At 42.7% G+C, this 26,207-nt stretch overlaps 1 protein-coding gene across 19 annotated transcripts in view; it reads right to left on the bottom strand.

Annotated features, from left to right (window-relative positions):
* MYCBP2 (MYC binding protein 2) overlaps nucleotides 1-26,207 on the bottom strand; it is a 184,351-nt gene that overhangs the window by 135,088 nt on the left and 23,056 nt on the right. For 12 of the 19 annotated variants that reach the window (XM_077343930.1, XM_077343933.1, XM_077343931.1 and 9 more), the window contains exons 2-15: nucleotides 25,927-26,002; nucleotides 20,663-20,878; nucleotides 20,401-20,554; nucleotides 17,977-18,173; nucleotides 15,340-15,582; nucleotides 15,126-15,197; nucleotides 13,120-13,216; nucleotides 11,106-11,179; nucleotides 10,231-10,251; nucleotides 8,550-8,688; nucleotides 7,672-7,748; nucleotides 6,190-6,394; nucleotides 4,517-4,681; nucleotides 663-821 (exon numbers count right to left, since the gene is read on the bottom strand). In XM_077343930.1, coding sequence (XP_077200045.1) covers nucleotides 663-821; nucleotides 4,517-4,681; nucleotides 6,190-6,394; nucleotides 7,672-7,748; nucleotides 8,550-8,688; nucleotides 10,231-10,251; nucleotides 11,106-11,179; nucleotides 13,120-13,216; nucleotides 15,126-15,197; nucleotides 15,340-15,582; nucleotides 17,977-18,173; nucleotides 20,401-20,554; nucleotides 20,663-20,878; nucleotides 25,927-26,002 — 1,895 coding nt within the window. The remainder of the gene's footprint in view (nucleotides 1-662; nucleotides 822-4,516; nucleotides 4,682-6,189; nucleotides 6,395-7,671; nucleotides 7,749-8,549; nucleotides 8,689-10,230; nucleotides 10,252-11,105; nucleotides 11,180-13,119; nucleotides 13,217-15,125; nucleotides 15,198-15,339; nucleotides 15,583-17,976; nucleotides 18,174-20,400; nucleotides 20,555-20,662; nucleotides 20,879-25,926; nucleotides 26,003-26,207) is intronic. The other 7 variants (XM_077343934.1, XM_077343935.1, XM_077343947.1 and 4 more) reach the window with 1 other exon arrangement.

Here is a 26,207-nt window from a genome sequence, read left to right as displayed (position 1 = left end):
TGGAGGGCTGCAGTTTGACTAACCCTGCTCTAAAACTAAGAGAGCACAGAGCTTCAAAGCCAACATTAAACTGCAAGCTCTCCCCCCCCCCTGTCCAAAGCCTATGATGTTATAGATGCTCACCTAAGAAAGAAAGCAATCGGGTGAAAAGATGTTGAACAGTTCCTTTTAATTTTAGTGTGGGGGAAAAAAATTGCAGTACACAAGGCAGGAAGTGGAAAATTCTACAGAAAAACAGATTCAGACAGCAACTGAATGAGGGAAAAGAAGACTAGGAACAGTGGCCTTTAGGATGGCAAATAAGAACTCACAAGGACTATTAACGAGTAGACCTAGAAAAACTAAGGCAAAATCTTTAACAGCTGATCACTATAGGTGCTCATCTTTACACTGAACACATTTCTGCAGCCAGGGTACCTTATGCAGACAAAATAGAAGGTAACACTGCTGGTTCAGACATGCAGAACATTAACATTTCAACTATATAGGTGTACAAATAAAAATGAAGATGAGACATAGAATGAAAAAAGGCCACACACAAAAAGTGAAATGGAAGAAAAATGGTGAGAAGTATGGATAAAACTGTCCTTGGTATTGGAGCTTCACTATAAACTATAGGAATACAAAATAAGGACTGTGCCATTGAAGAGGAAGGAACTGACCTTTCCCTCCCTGGCTCATGGAACCAGTGTCTCTTCCACATTGCCCTTTGTTGTTCACTCCAAATGTCCACACTTCTCCGTTCTTCATTAGCACACAAGTGTGAGCTTTGCCCATGGCTACCTGAGTTGCAAAATGACCTTTCAAATCAGTCACTAAACCTGTAAGGCAACACACAATGGAATGGTAAATGTTTAATTTCCCACATCCAGAAATCGGGCAGACTGTGATAAAATACGTTTATTGGAAACATTTATATTCCACATTCTGATCACACTTGCTTCCAGAAGATTTTCTAATCTCTAAAATTATAAAAGAAGCCATACAAAAAAAGGGCGAGAAGAAAAATAATGTTGTCATCCAAAATCAGAGAGATGACAAAATAAAGCAAGTAAAGACACAAATGAAAAACAGGAGACGTCATAAATAAGTGTGCTTTTTCTGGGCACCTAACACTTGGTACCAGGCAAACAGATGCAGGGAAGGAAGCCTCAGAAGAGAACACCAGAGAACCAGTGCTCACCAGCCTTCATTTCTGAAAGTAGACACAAACGTTCTTCCCAACCAGTTACGTAAGTGCCATAAATCCACTTGTACTTCCAGAAGCCATATGAATTTATGACTTCCGAAATGTCCCATTATTAACAGCATTGCTCAGGTCTTGCAAACCAAGGGCCACGGCTTCTTTGAATGAGTCAATCTATCTCATGTTGGATCGTCCTCTTTCCCTGCTGCCTTAAACTTTTCCTAGCATTATTGTCTTTTCCAGTAAGCACTGTCTTCTCATAATGTGATCAAAGTATGGTAGCTTCAGTTTAGTGATTTTAGCTTCTAGGGAAAGGTCAGGCTTGATTAGACTAGAACCCATCTCTTTGGGGTTTTGGCTGTACACAGTCTCCGTGGACAATAAATGAAGACCTCATATAATCACCCCTCTTTAAAAGATGAACATTTCTCAGCCAAATGGTAAAGAACCAGACAATGGTAATATATTAAAGAACCTCAAAGCTATCTCTGCATGGCCCAATATGGTTTTGGATTCCATCCAATCCAGAAGTTTCTTAACGAGAAAAGCAGAATATAACTTTTCCAATGGAGGCTAATTGGATGACAGCAGGATGGATCCAGTCTAAACCCCTTTTAAATATTTGGATAACAATCAAATCTCTCCATGAATCAGGTACTTGCTCACTGGAACTAATTTGGATAAAAACTGGGGCCAAGACTATGGTCCAGCATTGTAGATCAGCCTTGAATAACTCATTAGGAATTAGACCAGAGCCAGGGGCTTTTCCTAATTTTAATCCTTTAAATATAACTTCCTTGATTTTCACTTTAAGCCAAGGTTCTGTTAAATTTGCAGAAATGATAGTCAAAGCACACTCACAATAATAATTGAAGAACATCTGCATCAGGAAATAGTCCCTTGAAATGGTTTTCCCATGTTAAGGAGGCAATACAGTGAGGGAATTTAAAACTAATACTAGATGGATTCCCAGAAATCGTGCACACAAATTATCAACAATTTCCCCCAACTTTGAGTTGTTATACCAAGTGTAGATGGGGAAATATAAACTGAGGATAGAATAATTATCAAATCACCCAACTTTAATAGAAAAGCAATGACCAGATCATCTGCCACCAAGAGATCATGGTACAATATTCAAAATGGACAAAATTAAATGAGACAGATACCCTCCCTCCCTGGGTCTACCACCTCTTTGGACCAATGGATATTCTCTGGGGAAAAGTAGCCAGGAAAATTAGGTTCATCCATTAATTAGGTCTCCTGAAGAAGTAAAACACATTGGAGGAGGCCATAAACACTTTATTGTCCTTGCAACAAACTCTAGAGAGCCAACCAGCTATATTTCAACTTAAGGTATGGAGTCCACAAGACCCAAATAGTCAGCTTTTTTTTGCTGCTGGGGAGTTGGGGATTTTTTTCAGATTAATTATAATTTTGGGCTCTACAGGAATGGGAATTTCTTCTCTTGTTGGACCTGGCTCACGTGGCTTCTTACTGGTCAAGAGAAGGCTGATTCCATCTGAAGGACTAGCTAAAGATAATTGCTTATTCTTGTCAAGATACTTGTATGGAGTAATTAATGACAATTTTTATTAGCTATTGAATTTTAATATTGATTACTTTACACTACAGTATGCTGTAATTATCTGAAATAAGACAATTATTTTATTTATTCATTTAATTAATATACTGCCCCTCAGTATGATGTCTTATACTGTCTTGTTCCTCAAAGAGTAAAGAGCAAAATGATGGAAGAAAATTAACATCCATCAAGTCCAGCTGAATGCCCTCCGACAGGAATAGCAAAGGAATGCTTTAACTTCATTCGTTAGATTAAAGCTCTCATAAGTCATCTTGTGTAGTAAATCTGGTTAATCAGCACTGGCTTTCTTAGCTAGCTGAAATTCTACCAGAGATCTACTGCTAGTAGAAGATTGTATTCTCTTTTAATGTGCAATTTTCCTTTCCAGGCTGGCAGAAATGTCCTGCGTAAGCAGCGATTAACCCTGCTGCCATGTCGCTGTCAGCCCAGCCTTTCTCCCCATGCATATTTGGTCAATGTGTCTACTATAAGTGCTGCCTGTGATGCCAGTAGACTGAGATCTTGACTTCTCTTTCCAATATTCTAGTCCAGCCTTTCTCAACTTTTTTACCCCTGAGAAACCCCTGAAACATTCTTCAGGCTTCAAGAAAGCCCAGAGGCGAGGCAATCATGCAGAATATGGTTGGGAAGCCTAGCTTTGTACATGCCCACCTGGCTCATGAACTTATACGAACCAGTTCAGTTTGCAAACCAGCATATCAGTTCGTAATTCTGCTACAAACCAAACTGCATACCTACATACGATAGCAGGAGATCTTTTAGATACCTTGTTTGGGGGCATTATGGGCACTTTGCTTAAGGTTTTATAGGCTTCTGAGTTGTATTCAGAAGCAAGCTGCAAACCAGTGCAAATCCTTCAGAACATTCACTGTAACTTGTGCCAACAAGCAGCTTTTATTGCTGTGTTCTGCACCAATTAAAGCACTCAAGGGCAAACCCCACAAGCACACGGTAATTAATCTAAACTTGAAATGATCAAGACATGGACAACTGTGGCCAGATTGTTCAGCTCAAAGAAGAGCTGCAGTTGGAACTATGTGCCACAGAGAAGATTTCTACTTCCACTTGCACAGATCTAATGCATGTTCACAATATGACAATTCTTCTAAGGAAGCAGTATTCAAGATATACCCTCAGGCCACAGTACTGACTAACCGCACCTCCATCATGTCTGGACAAAGCTTTAATTTGCTGTCCTTTAGCATCTTCAGAGAATCATGGATAATATCCACAGTCTTACCCAACATCATTGAAAGGAAAAAAATAGATTATATCATCAGCACACTGATAATATTTTCATGCTTTGATTTCCAAATCAAAATGTAAACTGGAGGTTTCTGTCACTAAACAGAAGGTAGACATCTATACAAAAATAACCAATTAAGGATCTCATGCTCATGGTGTTCTTCCATTCCTCTAGGAGAGAGATTTCAATTGGCCAGTTGCCTGTAAGATATAGCAAAGCAGTTGCCCATATCCAACCCTTCCTTGGAGGAATTAGGACAGTACACATAGTTTTATCTACAGTATTTTAGCTTCACAACAATCCTAGAGTTACAGTCAGCTGGAGGAGTAACGGACTCAAAGAACTTCATGGCTGAGTGAGAATGTTAAAATCAGGTCTCTGTAGCCCAATCACTACACCGAACCATTACACCATCCTTGGTATTTTTACCAAATTACTAGTTCCACTCACTTTAAACACACCTGAGGTCTCAACTTACTTGTGCTGTCAGAATAAATAGCATCCTTTCCAAACATGTACAGTTCTCCATCTTTTGAAACGACAGAACTGCTCCCATTATTGCACGCAGTATACACCACAATCTTTCCTTCCATTTTGATTATTTTTTTGGGCTTGTATGGTTTAGATTGCCGCCTGCTTTTGGCTACACAGAGGGAAAGAAAGACACATTACAGAGGGTAAGTTTTAACAAAAGACTGAGGAGCTGAACAATTTTACACTTTGTTAGGCTAATGTTTGGAATTACCACACTGTCACTGCTATTTGATTTAAATACGTTCCAGAACAGCTAGGGAAAAAATGGGATAATGGATAAGAATCTTTCACCTCCCCCAGTATCTATCATATTTCTCAGATTTGTACTTTTGCACAACATCAAGCAAGGAACATGCCAACATGGAAGTATGACTCATCCCTCATTCTCTTTTTCAGAATTACGCAAACATATTAATTCATCTGAGGGCTCAATTAATGGCAACGAATACTTATAAGTCACTTATAAGTATAAACCACAGATTTCTTTTAATGTCCTCAACCTCCCAAGATCACAAAGCAAACGTTATTAATTTATTCAAAATATATACATATGCTGCCTTTCCACCCAGTTTAGGGTCCCAAAGTAGCAAATGATCAAAATGTTAAAATAATGTTTAGAACAAATGAACAGAACATTTGAACACACAAACAGGGAGGAATGCTAATGAGACAGTGAGGAAAAGTCAAAACAAAACCAAAAAGTCTTTATTGGCTGGTGGAAGACATTAATAGAAGAGGGAAAACAAGCCTCCCTTGGAGGGAGTTCCAGAGTTTTGGTGCCATGATTGAGGTCCCTGGTGATGAGGGCACCTGAAGCTGGGCTCTGAAGATGACCAGTTGGGGGTGGTCATATGGGAGTAGGCAGTTCTTCAGGTATGCGGGCCTTGAGCCATACTGGGCATTAAAGATACTTTGAATTGCACCTGGCAGCAAACTGGGAGCCAATGTGGGTGGAACAAGAATGTCCTGTACCAACTAGCTTCTGGACACTCTTCAAGGGCATCCATAGGTAGAGTGTAATGGAGTAGTCTAAACCAGGGGTAGTCAATCTGTGGTCCTCCAGATGTCCATGGACTACAATTCCCATGAGCCCCTGTCAGCATTTGTACCCCTTGGCACTCCTGCCACCTGTTGATTTCTACAGCCAATTCACATCCAAACCTTCTCCAAAAGTATCTTAAAGTAAAAAAACAAAACTATCTAAACAAAATCCATCAACACACACAAATGAAGTATTGTTGCCCTTTGCTCATATCACCAAAATTGAACAAAGATTCAAAAACACCACATGAAAATTAGGAAATGATGTTTATGCTCTTGTTTTTAATTGGTATGATTAATAAGGAAAATAATATACTTCCTGCTTTCAAACCCAACCTGCTCTTTTTTATGTAGAGGCACAAAGTAATGCAAATTTGCTCATAGTGCATGCCTACTAAGAAAGTTATCCACCGGAGAAATATGTCCAAGTTTCATGATCTTAAACTGAGATATAACACAAAGGGAGGATGATAACCCCCAACACAAAGGACCAGAATACTAAAAAGTATCTCCATTTTTCATTCAAAGTACTTCTAGCTGCTAACACAGATATAGACATGTTACTGTAAAACTTACTTGATTCACCATCCTCCCCTTTACTTGCAGAGCCTGTGAAAAATACACTTCCATCTTCTGCAACAAGCAATGCATGTGAACCATCATGCCCAACAGAAAACTGGACAATCTTTGGGGATTTGGTAATTGGCAACTCTACCCATTTTCCAGCAGAAGGACCACCTTGTTTGATTCCAAGGCTCTGGTATTTCCCAGTATAATAAATCTAGAAAACAAAATCCACAAAGACTACATGAGCATCTAATATATATCACTGGATACAGAATGAAGCCACAGAAATCCATCATTGCAAACAAGAAAAAAAAACAGCAGTGTGGCAAGAGTTTCACAGTGAGCTGAATGCTACTAGAAGAAGCAGGGTGCCTCCCCCGACACACTACAGTCTCTGCACTCCCACCAAAATAGTTCTTGGGTGTCAGAGCGGTTTCTTGGTAGAACAGGCTTCCTCGGGAGGTGATGGCTTCTCCATGTTTCGAAATTTTTAAACAGAGGCTAGATAGCCATCTGACGGAGACGCTGATTCTATGAAGGCGAAGGGGTGGCAGGTTACAGCAAATGAGCGATTGGGATGTTAGTGTCCTGCATAGTGCAGGGGGTTGGACTAGATGACCCATGAGGTCCCTTCCAACTCTATGATTCTATGATTCTAAGAAGATCCCCAGAGACGGCACTGATCTGCAGGGTGAAGAGGGGAAATCAGCAAAAATGTCTACTATTATCTTGGGTGCCATGCCACTTGCAGAAGAAGGAACTAGCTCCAACCCAAACACTTTATACTGGTGTATACTAATTGGCTACATGATCAAGTATTTGTCATCTAGCAAAACTAGAAGCATGAACACACAGATGCTTTCATTCTGTGAAAGTAAGTCTGTAAATGTTGAATCACAGGTCCACATAATGCTTAGTCACAGATAGCTTTCCTTCAATGTATTTTTCTTTTATGAAATGCAGCTGCAGAGAAGAAGAAGAAGAAGAGTTGGTTCTTATATGCCGCTTTTCCCTACCCGAAGGAGGCTCAAAGCGGCTTACAGTCGCCTTCCCATTCATCTCCCCACAACAGACACCCTGTGGGGTGGGTGAGGCTGAGAGAGCACTGATATCACTGCCCGGTCAGAACAGTTTTATCAGCGCCGTGGCGAGCCCAAGGTCACCCAGCTGGTTGCATGTGGGGGAGCGCAGAATCGAACCTGGCATGCCAGATTACAAGTCCGCACTCCTAACCACTACACCAAACTGGCTATAACCTGAGAAAGGCCAGGGGCTTCCCTCTGGCGATGTGTTCATTAAATAGCCCCCCCCCATCCTGAATTGGCTTTATACTGCAGCCTCCACTGCTGCACTTTGAAGAACAAGAACATGCATGATACATAACTCAGTATCATGGGTAGCTGGCCCACATACGAAGTTACGCCCTGTTACTCAAAAGTACCATAATGAAGGACCCAGTTCTAATTATCCATAACAAAGCATTTCCAATACCTTTCCACTAGCTGTTTTCATTAGTGCAAATTCTCTTCCTGCACCAAGAATAGCGGACTCTTCATCAAACCCTGTACCTAAGAATACAAAACTACAATTAGCCATCATAGTTCTTCAAAATGGCTTGAATGTCATGCTCTAATGCACCACAGTCCCAGCTCTACATAGTTCATATTCATCCAAGGAAAAACTTCAAGGAAGTACTGAATGCTTTCAAGTAGATGTCACTAACGATGCCTCGTAGCGGTAAAAACACTGAAATACTGTGCTCGGTAAAGAGTCTAGTTATAAGCAAATTTACCAGCAAGTTCCAGGAAATTAGGCTAAGCAAATCTATACCTGGCAGATTAAAAAGTAAGCATTAATTAGCAAATCGCAACTGACCTATGGTTTGTAGAAAGTGGTACCGCTGCCTCAAATGTGCAGCAAATATGACTTGTAAATACACTAAATCAGTGGTCCCCAACCTGCGGGCTGCGGCCCGGTGCCGGGCCGCAAAGGCCATGGCGCCGGGCCGCGGCTCCCTCTCCCCCCCCCCGCAGTAAAAAACTTCCGAGGCCGCAAGCTTGCGGCCCGGGAAGCTTCTTACTGCGGGAAGGCGGGGAGAGGGAAGCAGGGCCGGCCACGCCCGTGCGGGCATGGCCCGCGGGCGCAGCCCGATGCGTGGGTGCGGCCCGATGCCCTGCCAGTCCCCAACCTCAGAAAGGTTGGGGACCACTGCACTAAATTACATCATATGAAAGTGTCTATGGGCAACACATCTACATGATTACAATTCATGTTCTTGTATTACGTTTTATCCTCAGACATTTCTTCATTCAAATGTGGTTCCTATGCAAAGCATCATGAAGATGACAGAAGAAGAAATGAAGCCTTACTGATAATGTGCAAGTCTTTCTCCAGATCAAATAATGAGATACCACATGCATGTAAACATTTTCTAGCAAGCTTAAGCTGCAGTTCTTGTTGCAGTACAGGTTCTGTACTCGTTGCAAATATTCGAACAACGAAGCCATCCTGCAAGAGAGAGAATATCAGTTTCAATAATTTTAAAATTTACTGACAAGGGAAGGCTAATCCCACCCTTTCCAAATTGCACAGTGAACCTTCTGCAGCTCTGTATACGCAAGATGAGGTGATGGTCAACATGAATAAGAGTATAAACACAACAAGCAAAACTGACATATTGCTGAAATGTTAGACCTATATATCTTATGCGCTTTAATAATCTAAAGCACTCTAATACTATTTCATATGTGCTCAGCTCCCAACTGCCATTATGATACTCATCTCTCACTAAATATTATAATAATGAAGTTATAAATGGGTGTAGAGCAAAGGTGTGCAAAAACAAACAAACAAACAGCACTGTTTGAGTATAATGAACTTGAAAAATACCAGTATTTACAATATTCTCAATCCCAATAGCGGTATGGTATTTGCATTTGATAAATATTTCGGAAATCCAAATTTTTGGGGCTCCATTATAGCCTTGGGGGTCCATACGTCATTAGTATTCCAACAGTAAAGCACTTAACTCCCCCCCCCCCTTTTCTCCCACCACAGAGGGTGGAGAGTTCCCTGGTTATTTTAATATGTTCAAAATGTTTTAATTATTGTTTTATTCTATGCAATGTTGTAAGCTGCCCTGTTGTAAGCAGCATATAAATTGGAAAATAAGCAAACAAATAAAATTATAGCGAATGTTCCTAATACAGTATAATGGAGAATGCATTTTTTTAGGTAGAGGCACCAAATAAGTAGCATAGCTGCTGTTGCCTCTCCTCAAAAAACTCCCAAGTTTTAAAAAAGATTGACCATGGGCCCCCAAAGAAGGTGCCCCCACCCTCGTTTCCAAAGAAGGGGGGAAGTATTTACAGGGTCCCTTTAAATGCCTTCTCCACTCTAATCCATAACTTCAGCTTGGAGTGAATTCAAGTCCGAAGGTATTTAAAGGGACTGCATTTCCTTCCAATGCCTTTTAACTCCAGCTATTCAGTGGTCTTGAAAAATCTCAAATATTTTCAGAATGTTTTAGACTTGACCATTTTGGTAGCTGGAAATCAAAGTCAGTATCCAACTGAATTAAGACCTGAAAAATAAAGAAATTGATTTTTTTGGATTGAAGGATTTATACATTTTAGTGAGACTTGAGTATTATAATGGCAGTAGGGAGATGAAGAAAACAGGGTTAAACATTTGCATTTTAAGTAAAATAAGCCATGGAAAGATGATGAAATTAAACAATGAGTTTCAGTTCCAGAGGTCTGAAAGTACATTAAATTTACACAATGTTTTTAAGCAGCAATCACATTCAGAACCTGTTCAGGAAATTAGCAAGAGCTGCAACATTTCCCAGGAGTTAATAAGATTGCAAAACATGTTAACTTATTTGTTAGTAAAATGAGGAATCCCATTTTTACCAGCTTTCCTCTGCTCCATTTTTAACACTTGCTCTTATCTGCATCAAGCAGAAAACACATACACAATCTGCTAACACCACAGATGAACCAAAATGCTCTCAAAAACCTCAGAGCCTCTCACATGCCTTTCACCTACCTTCCCAGGCCAACATCCTTCCTGCAAATAATTGAATAAGTGTTAAGCTTATCATCCACATTACTGAACTTCTAATTCTGGATGCAGAACAACATTCATTAGAAAAGACTAAGGGTTGAATACTGCTTAATATTTCCAGGGATGGAAGGGAGGAGGTAATTTTCCCAGTTCTTCCCTCCCAGCTGCTGGCCCATGATTCTCCTCTCATGCTGTTCCTGGAGGCCCTATCCTCCCAGAAATATACCAGGGGATAATTAGGCTACAGCAAAAACGGGGAGGCAAGAATGCTGTGCTTTGCTGGCAGAAACACTTGTAGCAATGGAAGTTTTCAGAATGGCCCAAGCCTAACAGAGCAATCCTGTGTAAGGACTGAAGACTCAGCCCACTGAGTCAGTAGGCTTACTAGGGTTGCCAGTTCCCAACTGGTCACCAGTGGGAGTTGGGAGAAAGTGTTGTCAGCACCAGATTAGGAAACTCTTGGCAATTTGGGGATGGGGCAAGGAGAGGTCAGGGACTTCCGTGGGGTTCAAGGCCATGAAGTCCACCCTCCAAAGCAGCCATTTTCTCCAGGGGATCTGATTTATGTAGTCTGACTTGGAGTCTGGCATCCCTAAAGCTCAGAATAAGCCTGCATATGATTGCCTTACAAAGCAGAGAACTCAGAATGAAGGTATCAAAATGTATAATAGCTGAGATTTGCAAAATCTAGGGAGGGAGGGAGAGAGAGAGAGAGAGAACTGCACTTTTGTTTTAAAGCAGCTTTTTATTTAATTTAATAATACTTCTATTTAAATAAAACCTATGTTGAAGGCAACATTTCCCACCTCTTAAAAGAAATCAGTGCCAAATGCAACAAGAAGAAAAACTTTACTTACATCTCGTGAAGCTGCTATCTGATTAATATACTCTCCATCAGTGAAAAGGATGTTCTGCCCTTCAGTCTGGCAATCTGTGCAGAACAACTGTCGTGTTAACTCACATTAAGCAATACTTCACCCACAACTTTACACAATTCATGCAAAAGTATAACAGAAAGAAAAGAAGTCTACAGGAAGAAGATGAAAATGCAGAAAGGATTCCAGATGAACAGCCATAGTGTAGGCTGTCACAGTAAAACCCAAGAATCTCACAATAACTTAAACCTGTAAGATTCCCTTATGGCACATATTCATGCTTAGCATATATAAGCTGCTTCAGGGCTGATTAACTTTCATGTTTCTACTTCATTACATAACACAGGATCCAGGTCACTGAAGTTATTTTCCTTTATACTACAGTACATATTCAGATAATACATACTACAATTACCCCACACATACACTTCAAGGAACCCCTCCCCTAAAGCCAAAACATCCATAATAAACAATGTATTTCCAAGAATTATATTCCATTTAACCATAATACATACTGTCGTAACATACTGTAGGACATAATCAATAAATATACAGCTTAATCAGCATGAACATTTCTAGATTTCAGGTATCCAAGTTAAGTGGTAACAAATTCATATCTAGATATTATTCTAGCTTTAACTTGCACAAAATAAAACATAATCATTGGATTTCTTTGCATGCAAACTTAACCTAGAATAATTACTAAGTCAGTATTGCCTAATCTGGCTGGCAGTGGCTAACCAGGATCTCTGCTGGGGGTGAGGGCATCTTTCGCATCACCTACTACCTGATTCTTTTGACTGGGGATGCTAAGAATAGAACCTGGGACCTTCTGCATGCAGAGCAGACGCTTTACCACTGAGCCACGGCCCTAGAAATATACATGCTCTTTAAATAGTATCTTATGTTAAGAACATTAATAACTCAGTGACCACCAACGTACCCAGTAGACACTACACGATTTTTATGTTGACGTAGTCTGCCATTTTGATCCCTAAGAGGAGGGCGGGAGCGGCCTTGGAGGCATAGCAGAGGTGGCCCCGGCCCAGCAACGCACAGCGCTGTGTGTCACTGTGCTGGCCCCACCCCCACCATTCTCCCTAGGCGGCCCCCACTCTCCAGAGGGTGGCAGCAGTGATGCCAGAGCACTGAGCGCGCCCCAGTGCTCTGGCACCACTGCCATGGCCCATCTATTGGCACAGTCCCTTGGGGGGGGGGGGGCAGGACTACTGACATTCATGTCCGCAGACTTCCTTGAAGGAACCACACCAGTAGATGTTCCACATCAAAAACGGCTGTTGTTTTTTGAGTTGTCGCATTCCATACACTGACTGCAGATGTGGCAGAGCCTTTTATATAACTCAATGGGCTACAGTAGCAAAATCCGTCACCTCTGGGAAATGGGATTATTTGAGGAAAGTTGATACATGGAGTCTAAACATACCTTTCCCCCCTCTCTTTCTAACTGAAGCCAGCAGAACAAATCACCTAATGATGCATCACATGTTCAGCTGCTCAGTGCTGTAAATGCCAGAGTTCACATTAAAGGATATGTTGTGGTATAGGGTTCTCCAACATGGTGCCCGTAGGTGGCATAAAGCCTGCTAATATCTTTTGTGGTGCCTGCCAAATGTTTTTTAAAAGTGGGTGTAGCCAGGTGGGGCTTTTGACCAGCAAGGCTTGTGGTTGGCCACCGGAATTTGATTGGCTACGCCGATCATTAAAAAGATTGCTTTGGCAGCAGCGGTCACCACAGCACAAATTATCTTTACTGTGTGGACTGAAGGTAAGCTGTGGCAGCCATTCTGTGGTCACACCCACCACGCTGTGTCAAATTTTCAAAGGTCAGGGACTCCGGTTCTGATAAGTCACCTAGGAATCAGAAGTGTTCTGCGGTTCAGTAAGTTCAAAAAGGCCAGTGAGAATTACATTGATCAGGTCCTTTGCCTTTCTTCATATTAAGGAACCCCCCTGAAAGGAGTCGGCTTTCCGTTACCTGGCAAAGTTACTGTGCCATCTTGCTCCAAGGATTCAGGATTTATTCTTATGGCCGTCATGCTGTGATTGTTCACATCTCTATATAACAAGTAACCCTGCAAAAATACATCAGACCAAATATAACCACACCAGTTTCAGAACTGTGCCTCACAGTAACAGAATAGCTTAATGTTTTATTCAGCCTTTTCTGCTGTGCCTATTATCAAACAGTCTTAAAATCTTTAAGCAATCTCAGAGACCACATGTTTTTACACCCTATTCCTCTTTTTAACCAACTGATTACTTCAGCATTTGAACTAGCAGCCAAGGCAACTCTGATAGCTTAATATATCCACACATGGTACGATAACATCCTCATACATTTCTGTGTATTTGCAGTGTGTGTGTATATAGGCATAAAATGCCATGAAGTTACAGTTGGATTATGGCAACCCCGTATTTATGATACATGTTACAACAACCACTTCAGGCTATGGCTCATACCTGCCCAAGCTGCTCACTTTGATAAGCTGCAGGGTTTTTATCATCCCTGGGGAACTTTCCCCACTCCCCCTCCCCCTGCAGTCCAAAGATGCCCCCTGAAATTCTGCTCCTTGAAGGCACAGGACCTCCAAGGAATGAAAGGAAATTGGAGACCTGACATGGGAAGGGGGAACTGGTGAAAATAATTCCTCTTCTGTCCATGCAAGTTCTCGGTGGGATACAATCCTATGTGCAGTGCTATAAGGAAGGGCAAATATGTATTCTAGGATAGTAAGAACATTTAAATACAACTATAATAGATCAATGTCACCTGCCTTTGAAAGGACTTATTCCCCAAAGGCACAATAGTCCCACTCTGTGACCTTCTATAGCATGCTATTCCCCACCTCCCCGCCCACACAACCCGCATATAATAGCTACCAGAACTCTGATGCTGAACATACAGATGAACAGCCAGGAGTAATACTAAGCATTGTGAGTGAAGTGCTTGACCTACAAATTGAATCTTGCTCTGTTTTTCCAAGATTAATGGCTGCTTGTAAGGGATGTGTGTTATTTCTTTAATCTAGAGCAGTGGTCCCCAACCTGCGGGCCGCGGCCCGGCGCCGGGCCGCAAAGGCCATGGCGCCGGGCCGCGGCTCCCTCTCCCCGCCCCCCCCCCGCAGTAAAAAACTTCCCCGGCCGCAAGGTTGCGGCCCGGGAAGCTACTTACTGCGGGAGGGCGGGGAGAAGGAATGAGGGCCGGGCTGCGCCCGTGCAGGCCGCGCCGGCGCGGCCCGATCCGCGGGCGCGGCCCGCGGGTGCGGCCCGATCTGCGGGCGCGGCCGGGCGCGGCTCGCGGGTGCGGTCGGCGGGCGCGGCTGGGCGCGGCTCGCGGGCGCGGCTGGCGGGCGCGGCCGGGCGCGGCTCGCGGGTGCGGCCGGCGGGCGCGGCCGGGCGCGGCCCGATCCGCGGGCGCGGCCGGCGGGCGCGGCCCGAAGCGTGGGCGTGGCCCGCGCGGGCGCGGTCCCTGCGGGCGCGGCCCGATGCCCTGCCGGTCCCCAGCCTAAAAAAGGTTGGGGACCACTGATCTAGAGTGTTTGCTTTGAGTCTATTGGGACCTGAAAAAATCTCAGTATTTCCAAATGAAGAAGAATTCCAAATGCAGAGGGATTTCTGAAAAATCCCAGATCCTAACTGGTATGGTATTCAGATCCAGGATTTCTGGGGGGGGGGGGGTGTCCAATAGACACGAGCAGAAAAATACTGGTTAAAAAAACAAAAACAAAACCAGCTTGATCCTGGGGCTGACTTGGCTCCTCTGGCAGTGCTGCTTATACTGTGTCATTGAAGAAGCTGGCCCCAGGATCTACGTGCTGGGGGGTAGTCTCTCCCTGCTGCATGCAGACCTAGCTAGGAGGGCTTCCCCTGAAGTGCAATTTAAACCATGCTTAAAATAATGAACAAGTTATTCTATGTTGTACTACAGGTTGGTTCAATGTGAAATTAATTCCTTGGAATTGCTTCAAAAGTTTCTCCTACCTGAGCATAACCCAACCAAGACTTTTTCTCTTTTCTGTTTTTGATGCGAGATGTAGAGTTGTATATATGACCCTGCAATGCAACAGGACAGTTAGTCTGACAACTGGTGGGACAAAATGGGGGGAAATGCACAATATGGGTTTTATTATTAAAGTGTTACTTATTTCAAAACAGTTTTATATTAACTTCAGCCCAAGAACAAATTCTACATTACCCTGACTGTTCCACTGTATCCAGAACCGATTTTGTAAAGACCATCTTTGCATAATAAATACAGGAAGTAACCATCACTCTGAAGGAGACACTGGTCATCTTCATCCACAGAAATGTCTTTAAATGACCACTTGTGCATCAGGGCTGCTTTCTTAATTCCATTGCTAAACCAATCCTGAATCTGTATTTTGCCCACTAAAACTGCCTGCACGCTCCTCTGGAGGGAATTTAAGATAGTCGGCACCTACAGGAAGAAAACATAATATGCAACTGTCATTTACTGGAAATTTTCAACTACCAGTACTAAGAAACAACAGCAACAAAAACTAGAACAATTTCCACAAAATCTGTAGCAGCCCACAAATTGAGTGAGAACTGTAGTCACATTAACATCATACATACATTGATGTAAATTTATTTTGCTTAGTGTAAGAAAGGTTGCCAGTTGCTAGCTGGATCAGGTTCAAGGTTTTGGTTTTAACCTTTAAGGCCCTTCACGGTCTGGGACCCACATACTTGAGGGACCGCCTGATGCCCTATGCCCCCCGCAGGGCATTAAGCTCTGCGGGGACTAATTTGTTGTTGGTTCCCGGCTCCTGGGAGGCGTGTTTGGCCTCAACCAGGGCCAGGACCTTTTTGGCCCTGGCCCCTACCTAGTGGAATGAGCTTCTGGAAGAGCTGCGGACTCTGCGGGATTTACCAGCTTTCCGCAGGGCCTGCAAAACGGAGCTCTTCCACCAGGATTATGGCTGAGGCCGGCGCCACCTGGTGAGGTCAGGTCCCCTTCTTCTGCAGTCCTTCAGGTTATCCCTGGTCTCCTCCTTGAGTATTGTCACCGTGTTGAGTTGGTTGATGTGTTATGTATTAGGATGGCTTTTATGTATTAGGGGTTTTTATCGGGGGGGGGGTTATATGCTGTTACCCGTCACGAGCCTTAGGAGAGTGGCGGGTATAAATCCAAATAATAATAACAACAACAACAGCAACAACAATAAAGGGATGTTACAAGCAACAGCTTGCTTAATGCTGTGTGCTGCATTTGTGCACTACATGCCTCTAGCTAGCCTCACCAAGAATTAAGGCTAAAAGCACAGCGGAATGTACTAACATTATTTCTTTTCCCCTTTCGCAAAACTATTTACATTCAAATCCTAAACAGATTTAACTTAGTTCCCACAAGCACAGAGCTTGTGGGGAAGTGGATTGAGCTTTTGCTTGGCGTGCAAAAAATCCCATGTTCGGTCACTTGCCTCTTCAGTTAAAAGGATCAGGCAGTAGATGAAGAAGAAGAGTTGGTTCTTATACACCACTTTTTTCTACCCGAAGGAGTCTCAAAGTGGCTTACATTCGCCTTCCCTTTCCTCTCCCCACAACAGACACCCTGTGAGGTGGGTGAGGCTGAGCTATGATATTATTGCTTGGTCAGAACAGTTTTATCAGTGCCGTGGGGAGCCCAAGGTCACCCAGCTGGCTGCATGCGGGGGAGCATAGAATCGAACCCAGCATGCCAGATTAGAAGTCCGCACTCCTAACCACTACACCAAACTGGCTCTCAGTAAAAGACCACACCAGAGACCTTGTAAAGCCTCTGCCAGTCTGAGTAGACAATACTGATTTTGATGGACGAATGGTCCAGTTCAGTAAATGGCAGCTTCCATGTGTCCATGCATTCATATACTCTGTTATATAAGTAAAGGCATGAGACAATAGTAAGATTTCGTTACAGCCCCAAACTTTTCTACAAAAATCCTATGTTGTAACACTACTGACAAGCAGGTGCCAGAGTGCTCTCACTTTGGCATTACCTGAAGAGAACCTTTGGGTGGGAGGAGGTGCAAGTTCCAGATATGCCTACAGCTTTACACATTTCCCTCGTATGATTTCTTCATTGCAATAAGGACAAAAAGCAGGCACAAAAAGCACCCACACATCCATGAGTTCTTTCCATGCCATATGAAGCAGCTCTTGGGATCTGAAGAACCCACTGCTTTCAGACAGAAACCGAACACAGTGCCACCAAACAAGGAAGAATAAAAGCAATGTACAGATCTATTATAGCTTTCAAAGCGCTTCTTTAGGAGTGGCCAAAGCGTAAGAATTTATTACCAGTTTTTCTCTCTGATCAGCACACCCTGTTGTCATAAACTGGTTATCAAAACTTTCCTTAGTTTCAAAAATAGTTTTTCATGCTGCCAAGGAGATGGTTGCATGAAGAACATGTGTTTCTCCTGTGGCTCCCCTGGGCCACAGAACTAGTTGTGCAGTTCTTTGGATCAAGGCCAGAGCATTGCGGCTCAGGATTTCAAACCAGATTTTGCAACATTTCTCAAGTGCTCAGATATTCCACTTGGAAAAGTCTCAGAATAGCATGACACGTGACCTGTCAATTTTTTAAGGCATCTGTCAAGTTCATGAAAATCACAAACCTATATGTATAAGCCTATTACTCTGAACTCAAATATACCATATGAGGACTCCTGTCTCATGATACTACCAAATCAACTCTTAACCTCTAAAATTGTCCATCTCAGATTTGAAAAACAGCAAGCAACAAATGAACGTGAAATTGTGACAGCTGGGGATAAAAACACCCAGCCAAAAACAATATGGCAACCAAGGAGTTGGCTTATCAAAACACCTGGATGGTTTGACAGGCGTGGCTTCCATTGTTGGTGAGAATAGCGGAGATTGCTTGGAGCGTTCTTCCTGTTTCTCCCCATGCGGCCACCAGACTGAAGAGGCAAGCGCACGAAAGTGCTGTCAAAGACTGACCCGTGCTGTCATTCATTCCAGTACTTCGAACAGTTATTTCTAGAAGAAGCTGGAACAGAGACTCTGAAGATAAAACAAAAAGTTACTTGTGCAAAGCAGGGATTGCTGAAGAGTAACAAAAGCCGATTAGCACTAAGAAACGCTTGCTGATATATTTCAAGACCGGAGCTTTGTAAGAGACATGAGAGCATCGATGGGGCACAACAATACAGATGTTGCCCTGAAGGAATGACCAAGAGTTTTTCACCAGATTAGCACATCTCAACTACTGACTGAAATCTCAAAGAAATAAACAGCCATCCCAATGACAATGTCAAAATATCCTATGCTCCAACAGAAAGTGTACAACTCCAAATCAAAGGAGTATTCAATGAGAAAAAGACATACAAGAGCAGTGGTGTGTCTCATAGACCATTTATGCACTGGGAACTTCACTGCCCCAGCTCCCATACAGGAACACAAATCGAGGCAGATGAGGTGCACTGGGCCAAATGCTCCCCCGTGTGGGTGCAGAAAGAAGTGGGGCAACCTGACACGACTAAAACTCCAGCCTGCAACCCAGCATGAAACCTCCAATGCGTAAATGGTCACACAGAGGAGTCCTGCCTTCTGAGTAGAATATGAGTCACAGCAATGAATTAAGAAACACAGGTTATATGCCTTAATGTTTAGATTGTGGGAAGCCGTTGCAACATAACATATAACAGCAGTTGTAAGAGATGCAATTCTAGACTTGTTATGTCAGGAGGCCACGTCTTTAATCTTGTTATATATAAACCTACTGACAGGAAACCTCTCATGCTTCTCCATGAGGCAGACTGAGTGTTACATTCGGATTATAACCCAGGAGCACTTTGGGGCGACCTCCATAAGAAGGATGCAGCAGAGCATTTCAATTGACTTAAATGTCTTCCTCTCGGAACATCAAGGCAGTAAGCTATCCCCATGCTTGTCAGGTCATTTCCATTTTGTTCCTCTCTGCCCACCTCCACAATTTGTGTGAGTGGGAGCTATTTCTTAAAGATACATACATAGTTTTGCACAGCTGGGTGAACTGATTCCTCAATATAGCGGCTGCAGTGCTTTAAAACCCAGCGTTATGCCCATCAATCTGGGGCCAGGGGACACTATGGAAGCCGCAGATCTCCTGGAGCCACCGGGAGACCTGTCAGTCACAGAACTGGACCTGCCAAGGACAAGTAGCCTGGGCCCAGCCAGGCTGAGACCAGACTTATTATGTTAAGCTATTAGACAAGGCAACTACCAGCCTGAAGGACTCACTGGAGGAATAGCATCAGAGACCATTGGTAAAGGCCCCAGCAAACCCGGAACAGCAGGATTGGAGGAGGCGATCTACCCTGACAGCTGTCAAAAGATCAGCATGCTTAGTAGCTCGCTGTCAGGGTAGATGGGGTCCAGCTGCAGCTCCTTCCTCTGACAAGTTTTAGTTCCAGCTGCAGGCTCTCTGGCTGTGGGCTGTCCCACACAGCTTCTGCCTAAATCAGAAGGGCTTTGAGACAAGGCCCTTCATAGGGTCAATGTGTGCATTACTCTGTCAGTCTCCTGAGACTCTGGTTCACCATGGTGAAGCTCTTCTCCTGGGACTCCCGGCTCTTCGACCTCTGATTTGTCTGATGTTCCTGCTCTGGCTCTTCGACTTGGCTTCAGCTCTGTTCCTGATTTCAGTTCGTGTTTTGCCTTTGTCCTGCTCTCTCTGCTTTTGATTATGGCTTGGCTTGACTTTGCTTCCCATCCTGCATTCCTGTAAACTCTGTCTCTCCGGGCTCCCAATCTCCTGGACCAGACTCTAGACTATGGGGCAAGCTTTCTGCTACAGCACAACCACCTGGCTGTGCAGGTGCAGCCTGGCAGGGCAGCGCACCCAGCAACTGAAAACCACTTTTTTCTTTACCTTTGGTATTCTTACAAAAAACAGTACCTCATATACCCTTACATGTGCCAAGAACTTTGAAACACATTAAATGGAATACTATTGTTAAAGGTACTTAAGACCCTTTAGTCAGAAGACTATGTTCTCTGACAAATGCAATGTGTACACATCCCATAACCAGCTTTCCACTCTATCTCAACCAATTTCTGCCCCTACTACAGCTCCGTGGGCTTTTGCCCCTGCAGGTCCCAGGATCCCCAGCATAACCCTCTTGTATAGTCAAAGGAAGACCCATCGTCCCTTTTTTAATCAGCAGAAAAGTTAGCTGAGATCCATGCCGATATTTGAAACACGGGGGGGGGGGGTGAGAGGTGAAAAAGAATCCCAGAAAAGCATTACCAAGAACTTCAGGCGGTTCTGACTGGAGACCTTCTGGTTGCTGGCCCTGAAGCACATTAAGAAGAGCTTGCAGGCTTCTTAGACAGAGAGAAGGATGAGAAAATCTTGTCTCCTTGATAAGTTCAAAGACTTCACACAGTCCGACTTCAATGATCTAAAGAAAGATGTACTATTATACAAGGATGCTTTGACTTCTGTACTGCAGAACATTTAGTCATTCCAGCAACCAGGGCAGCTTGAAAGACTGCCGTGGTAGGCTTACCTTTGGAAGCTTGATAGGGGGCTCTTTCGCCTCCTCTTCTTCATCGCTATCTGAATCGCCGCTCTGCACAGTATTTTTGGAAGCCAATGCTAAAGAGGTTTCCCTTTTTTGCCACTCTAGAACACAATGCCGTACATTGCAGTACACATTGAATGCTGAAGGGTTACTGTGTAGTTTGATATCAGGGATGGTTACCAGGCTATCCAGGTTGTCGCTCTAACAATAAAATAAGAGATTCTGTTTCAGTCCACAGTTCAGCAAAATGCTCCTGTTCTACTTTAATTTTAGGGAGACACAGACACGCCCAGCTTAAGGAATACACACTTTCCCTTTTACCTAAAAAGAAATAGCAAGTAATCTGACCCAACTCACATTGAACTCCTGTTTAAAACTAAACACAAGCACAAGCTTCAGTGTGCACAGAGAATATAAAAGTGGAGATTTATCTAATCCCTCTGTAATATGTCTAGTATTGGTGGGAGCCTGACACAATCCACAGCAGAGAAAACTTTTCTAGTTAGCTTCCCTGCAGGAACCACTTATGAATTAACAGATGCAAGTATGCCAAGCCATAACACAGCATGAGCTTGCTCATTAAGCAGAATTCACAGCCAATTTCTCCAGGGCCATGGCACCAAAAAGACATATGTGTCAAACAGCAGCAGTGGTTTTTAATTAAGGGCAACATCGATGCCTACCTACTACTGCAGTCCACCTATGAGCCCTTACTCTACAGCAGGGGTAGTCAACCTGTGGTCCTCCAGATGTTCATGGACTACAATCCCCATGAGCCCCTGCCAGCGTTTGCTCATGGGAATTGTAGTCCATGGACATCTGGAGGATCACAGGTTGACTACCCCTGCACTACAGGATGTGTAGGTGTAAAGGAGCATTTTTATAGAAACCATGCTTTAAGTATACTTGCAAAGGCTACAATAAGTATGTAAACTATAAAGGACAGATGTGCATTCTAAATGCTCTCTGGCAGTGTCCAGCTGCAGTTCCCTGGCTGTGTCTAGGGATGAGTGCTTAGCATTATGTATTGAGTTTATGCATATACTACTTGTATACTGAGGTGGTGCTAGGCAGTGGCTATGGGAGTGAACTACCAATCGGGAAAACCCCCTGGTAAGATTTCTTCCACAAGCTTGTAGCATCAGGAAAACCATTTCCTCAGCGTCCCCACCTTTTCTGTAATGTAGACATCATTATTACCAATGTAGGGCAATTAGTAAGGAATACAAGGTAGTGCATATGAAGCACACTGAACTTTCTAAAGTGCTGTATAAATGCTATTATGATGTAACACCTGAACAGCCATGGCAACGATAATTAAGGCATAAAATGAATCTGATAGCTTTCTTTCTGACTTGCCGTAGGAGTCAGAATCAAGAGGAAGAAATGATACATTCTTCTTATGTACTTTCCTTCCCTGGTACAAGAAAGCAATATTGAATTTGTGCCAGGACCTGAAAAATTATGTTTAGAAACTTCGTATTCCAACTTCCCACAAGTTCAGGTGTGTGGGGGTAGGAGCCATCTGGAAAAGAACAAACATGTATAGTGCTGCAAGAAGTTCAGATTCTGCTGATTAGTCTATGGCAAATAGGGGGGAAAGTCTCTCAGAATCAACATGTAGGGTTTGTTAATGATGCTATACAATGAACAGGTTTATAATATCCAGGACCTTTCAGACATTTCTCAATTTTTTTTTAACTGTCATGATTAAAATAAATTGAAACTGGGAAAAGATTTACAGGGGTATGGAATTCAGATCTCCCTTTTACCCCATTATAGAACCATTTGTTTGTGACTCGGAAGTACTTTTAGCCTAGGCACTGAATCTGGCAACATAGACTGCCATAATGACAAGAAGGTTTTCTATCAAATATACCTAATCAACCAACACACACACATTCCAATGTGGACACAATGACCACCATCATGGCACTGTAACCTTTAGTCAAACATATTCTAACTGTAGACTTGTCAATATCGGAAAGTTCAGCTTAAAAAAAAATGCTTTCTGTCACAAACCAAAAGATGTACCAGTACTGAATTATTCCTTGTCTCCTTGGAACAATTAAAAGTTCCAATTTCAATCTAAACAGCTTGGGTCTTCAGGACCATATTATCTCATGTCCCACCACCCTCTCTACGAGGGTATGAAAAGTTATCACTTGCTGCTTCACAATTATGAACTTGTTTTTTTTTTTAAGGAAAATCTTTAAAGCCTGGGTCTGAGCACTTCCCAAAAGCACTGTAAGCCAGCAAATACAGTGATCAATTGAGTCCTAAATCTGCCAGCAAAACCATTTATGAATCTCTCCTACTGCCCATCCCCTCCAAAAGATCAAACTTTCTCCGTTTACCGCACCTGACATATCAAAGGCAGAAATGCTTAGGCAAACCAAGACTTATGATACATAAGTGGCCTAGATCAATATGCTAATTCTTTAAAAGGCAGACTTATTCCATATATAAGAGTGCAAATACCATGTGAACACAGGTACATTTTCCATGTACCTATGAGGAACACAGAGATGCAAAAACAGAAAAGACAGACAGGCTTCAACATGTTGGTTTGATCCTTTCCATACTGCAATTATATATATGCCTGTTTCTGGCTGCTCACTTATGCAAAGCAAACAGAGAGAACCCCCTTGTTTCAATGACCCAGTGAGTGGCTGCCTCTATCACATCTGTGACTTCCTACATTTGGACTTGGTCTGAAGATTCTACTGCTGAACAAGCAGCAAGCAATAAAGTGCCTTCACAGACAGCACTTGTAATATCACTTAAGACACTCCTTCCCTTCATTCAATATCTATGAAAGTTATCAATTAAATTTAAGAACTACCACAACACCTTGAGGAGAAAAAGATGTCCTTTTTAATCACTTTGCGCTGAAGACACTCAAGATGTTAAGAGACCTTCAAAAACGCACTAGTCCCTACAGCTAACAAGATTCATCGTGACTATCCCAAAACATGCAAACTCTAAGGCCATCCACAGAGAATGTGAAAGATTTCCCAGTATGCAGTGAAATATGACTTGGTAAATTAGATGAGAAAACAGTCTGATGAGGATGGAATGTAGTCCAGAAGTGCAGAGGTTAAAGTGAGAGGCATGAGCAGCAAAGAAAAACCAGCCTGGTCACTGCCCTGAGAATTTACAGAATACAGGAGGGGAAGATTTTCATCAATGGGATGGGATTTCCGAGCTATTTCTTCCCCATCCTTCAACAACTGATTCCGCACAGAACTGTAGCTTGAATTATTATATTTTTTATCATTTCTGCAGCATACAACTTTTAATCTCATAGGATGGAGCCAAGCAAAATCTTTTGTTAACAGAAGGTGCTTCTCTCAATAGAATGGAGCCTTCCAGACTCCCCTCTCAAACAGAAGTTCACTGATCTTCTTGAAATGTTGCTTCTAGGGAATAGGAGACCTCAGGTACAGCAAGGAAGGGCAAGTCAAAGGTCAACAGTGAGAAGAGGGAACGGAATCTTCCCCCTAACAATTTTGTCTAAATGCTGTGTATAGAAGCTTGATTCCCAACCTTCCCAGACCTCACTGCAACATGAAATTCTCCCTAAAATTCTGTTGGGGGTGACAAGAGGCTCCTCAAGATCAGCATGAGTGCAAGAGATACAGAGGGAGAAGCAGCAGAAATCGCATCCCTCCCCATTGTGGCTGTGGTTCTTATACACGGGATCCAATGTGAATGAACCAACTGTTGTTGTTAGGTGCAAAGTCGAGTCTGACCCATTGCGACCCCATGGACAATGATACTCCAGGCCTTCCTGTCTTTTACCATTCCCCGGAGTCCATTTAAGTTTGCACCTACTGCTTCAGTGACTCCATCCAGCCAACTCATTCTCTGTTGTCCCCTCAATCGCTCCCAGCATTAAGCTCTTCTCCAGGGAGTCCTTCCTTCTCATGAGGTGGACAAAGTATTTGAGCTTCATCTTCAGGATCTGGCCTTCTAAGGAGCAGTCAGGGCTGATCTCCTCTAGGACTGACTGGTTTGTTCGCCTTGCAGTTCAAGGGACTCACAAGAGTCTTCTCCAGCACTAGAATTCAAAAACCTCAATTCTTTGATGCTGGGCCTTCCTTATGGTCCAACTTTCACTGCCATACATTGAAAGAATCAACAACTACACCTTATCAATTTAATACTCGACCATAAATCTAAATACTCCTCCAGGTGCAAACTGGAGAAAGCCTGTAAAATTATAATAATCAGAAAGAAGTCCCACCCTTCAAGAATTCTTAAATGACTCATAAGTCCGAGGCTCTCTGTGAACTCAGAAGCAGCTGCAAGGTAAATGATGGGTTCAGAAGCTGACCATATTGGTTTGCTGCATACCAATTAGATTGGTGTCCACTAGCACCTGTGAGATCAAAAAGAGTATCTGGATAACCAACAAGGACATCAAGAGTTTCTCAAAAGGTTCTACTTTGAAATTCCTGTTGGTCTCTTAGGTGCTACTAGACTTGAACGTAAAGGTAAACAATCCTGGAGACAAGAGCTGCTTCTCAGCTTCTGTATCTGAGCCATGGGGCATAATGGTCACTGTCACGCTGAAGAATTACTACCCACAAAAATGAGCACTGTCAGCACAACAAATATAAATTCAGCTGCCATCTTTGTATCTAACATGCAATGGTATTTAGTATTTAACAACCGAGATTAGATTTTGCATTGACCCAGTAAACTTCAAACCCGGCCAGATGCCACCAATTTTCAAAATTCAAACACTGGCCAAATTTCCCACTCAAAAGGTAAAAAATGTAATGAAGTTTTGTTTCAGTTAACATAGTTAGACAAGACAGTAATGACTTCCTATTTGAGCTGGTTTTAGTAGCTAAATTAAAACAGAGAGACTGTTGAGATATGTTAATAATGCAGGGTTTTGTCAACCGATGTTCTATGCATTCATTTTTTTTTATAATGTTTAAATGTCATGCAGTTTGCATACAGACTTTGGGATAGAGCAAATATATCAAATAAAATAATGCCTTTTGATGTGGCAAAACGAAACTGTAAGCCATACAACTGAGGGCTAGATTTCCAGGGGGGAATGGAAGGGATTTAAAAATATGCACACACAAAAAGCATTTGTTTCTCCAAGCGATGGTCACTGCAGCTAGCATTTCCCCCTCTTTATTAAAGTTCTGCTTCAATGTGCTACATTTGAACTCTAGCGGCAATGGTCCAATATGGTATAAAGTAGAGTAATATAAAATATGATTTACCTTGCTTCTTGTTTTTATTTTCAATTTAGTCTTCTGCTTTCTTTTTAATTTCTTCTTATTTAACAGTTTTTTACACCTAATATAAAAAGAAATATAAACATTACTTCACAACATAAATACATACAATAGGCTTCATGGCCATTTCTCCATACATAGCAGAAACGAAATTATCCTGTGCCCTCCACAAAGTTATTAAAATCAGCCCCAGACAAAGACACAAAATAGACACAAAATATCGGTGTTTGTTTCCAACCTGAAGATTTCACATAAAATAAGCTTCC

The sequence above is a fragment of the Paroedura picta genome, chromosome 6 (genome assembly GCF_049243985.1).
Source record: "Paroedura picta isolate Pp20150507F chromosome 6, Ppicta_v3.0, whole genome shotgun sequence".
Lineage (NCBI taxonomy): Eukaryota > Metazoa > Chordata > Lepidosauria > Squamata > Gekkonidae > Paroedura > Paroedura picta.
This window is presented reverse-complemented; position numbering and strand designations above follow the sequence as displayed.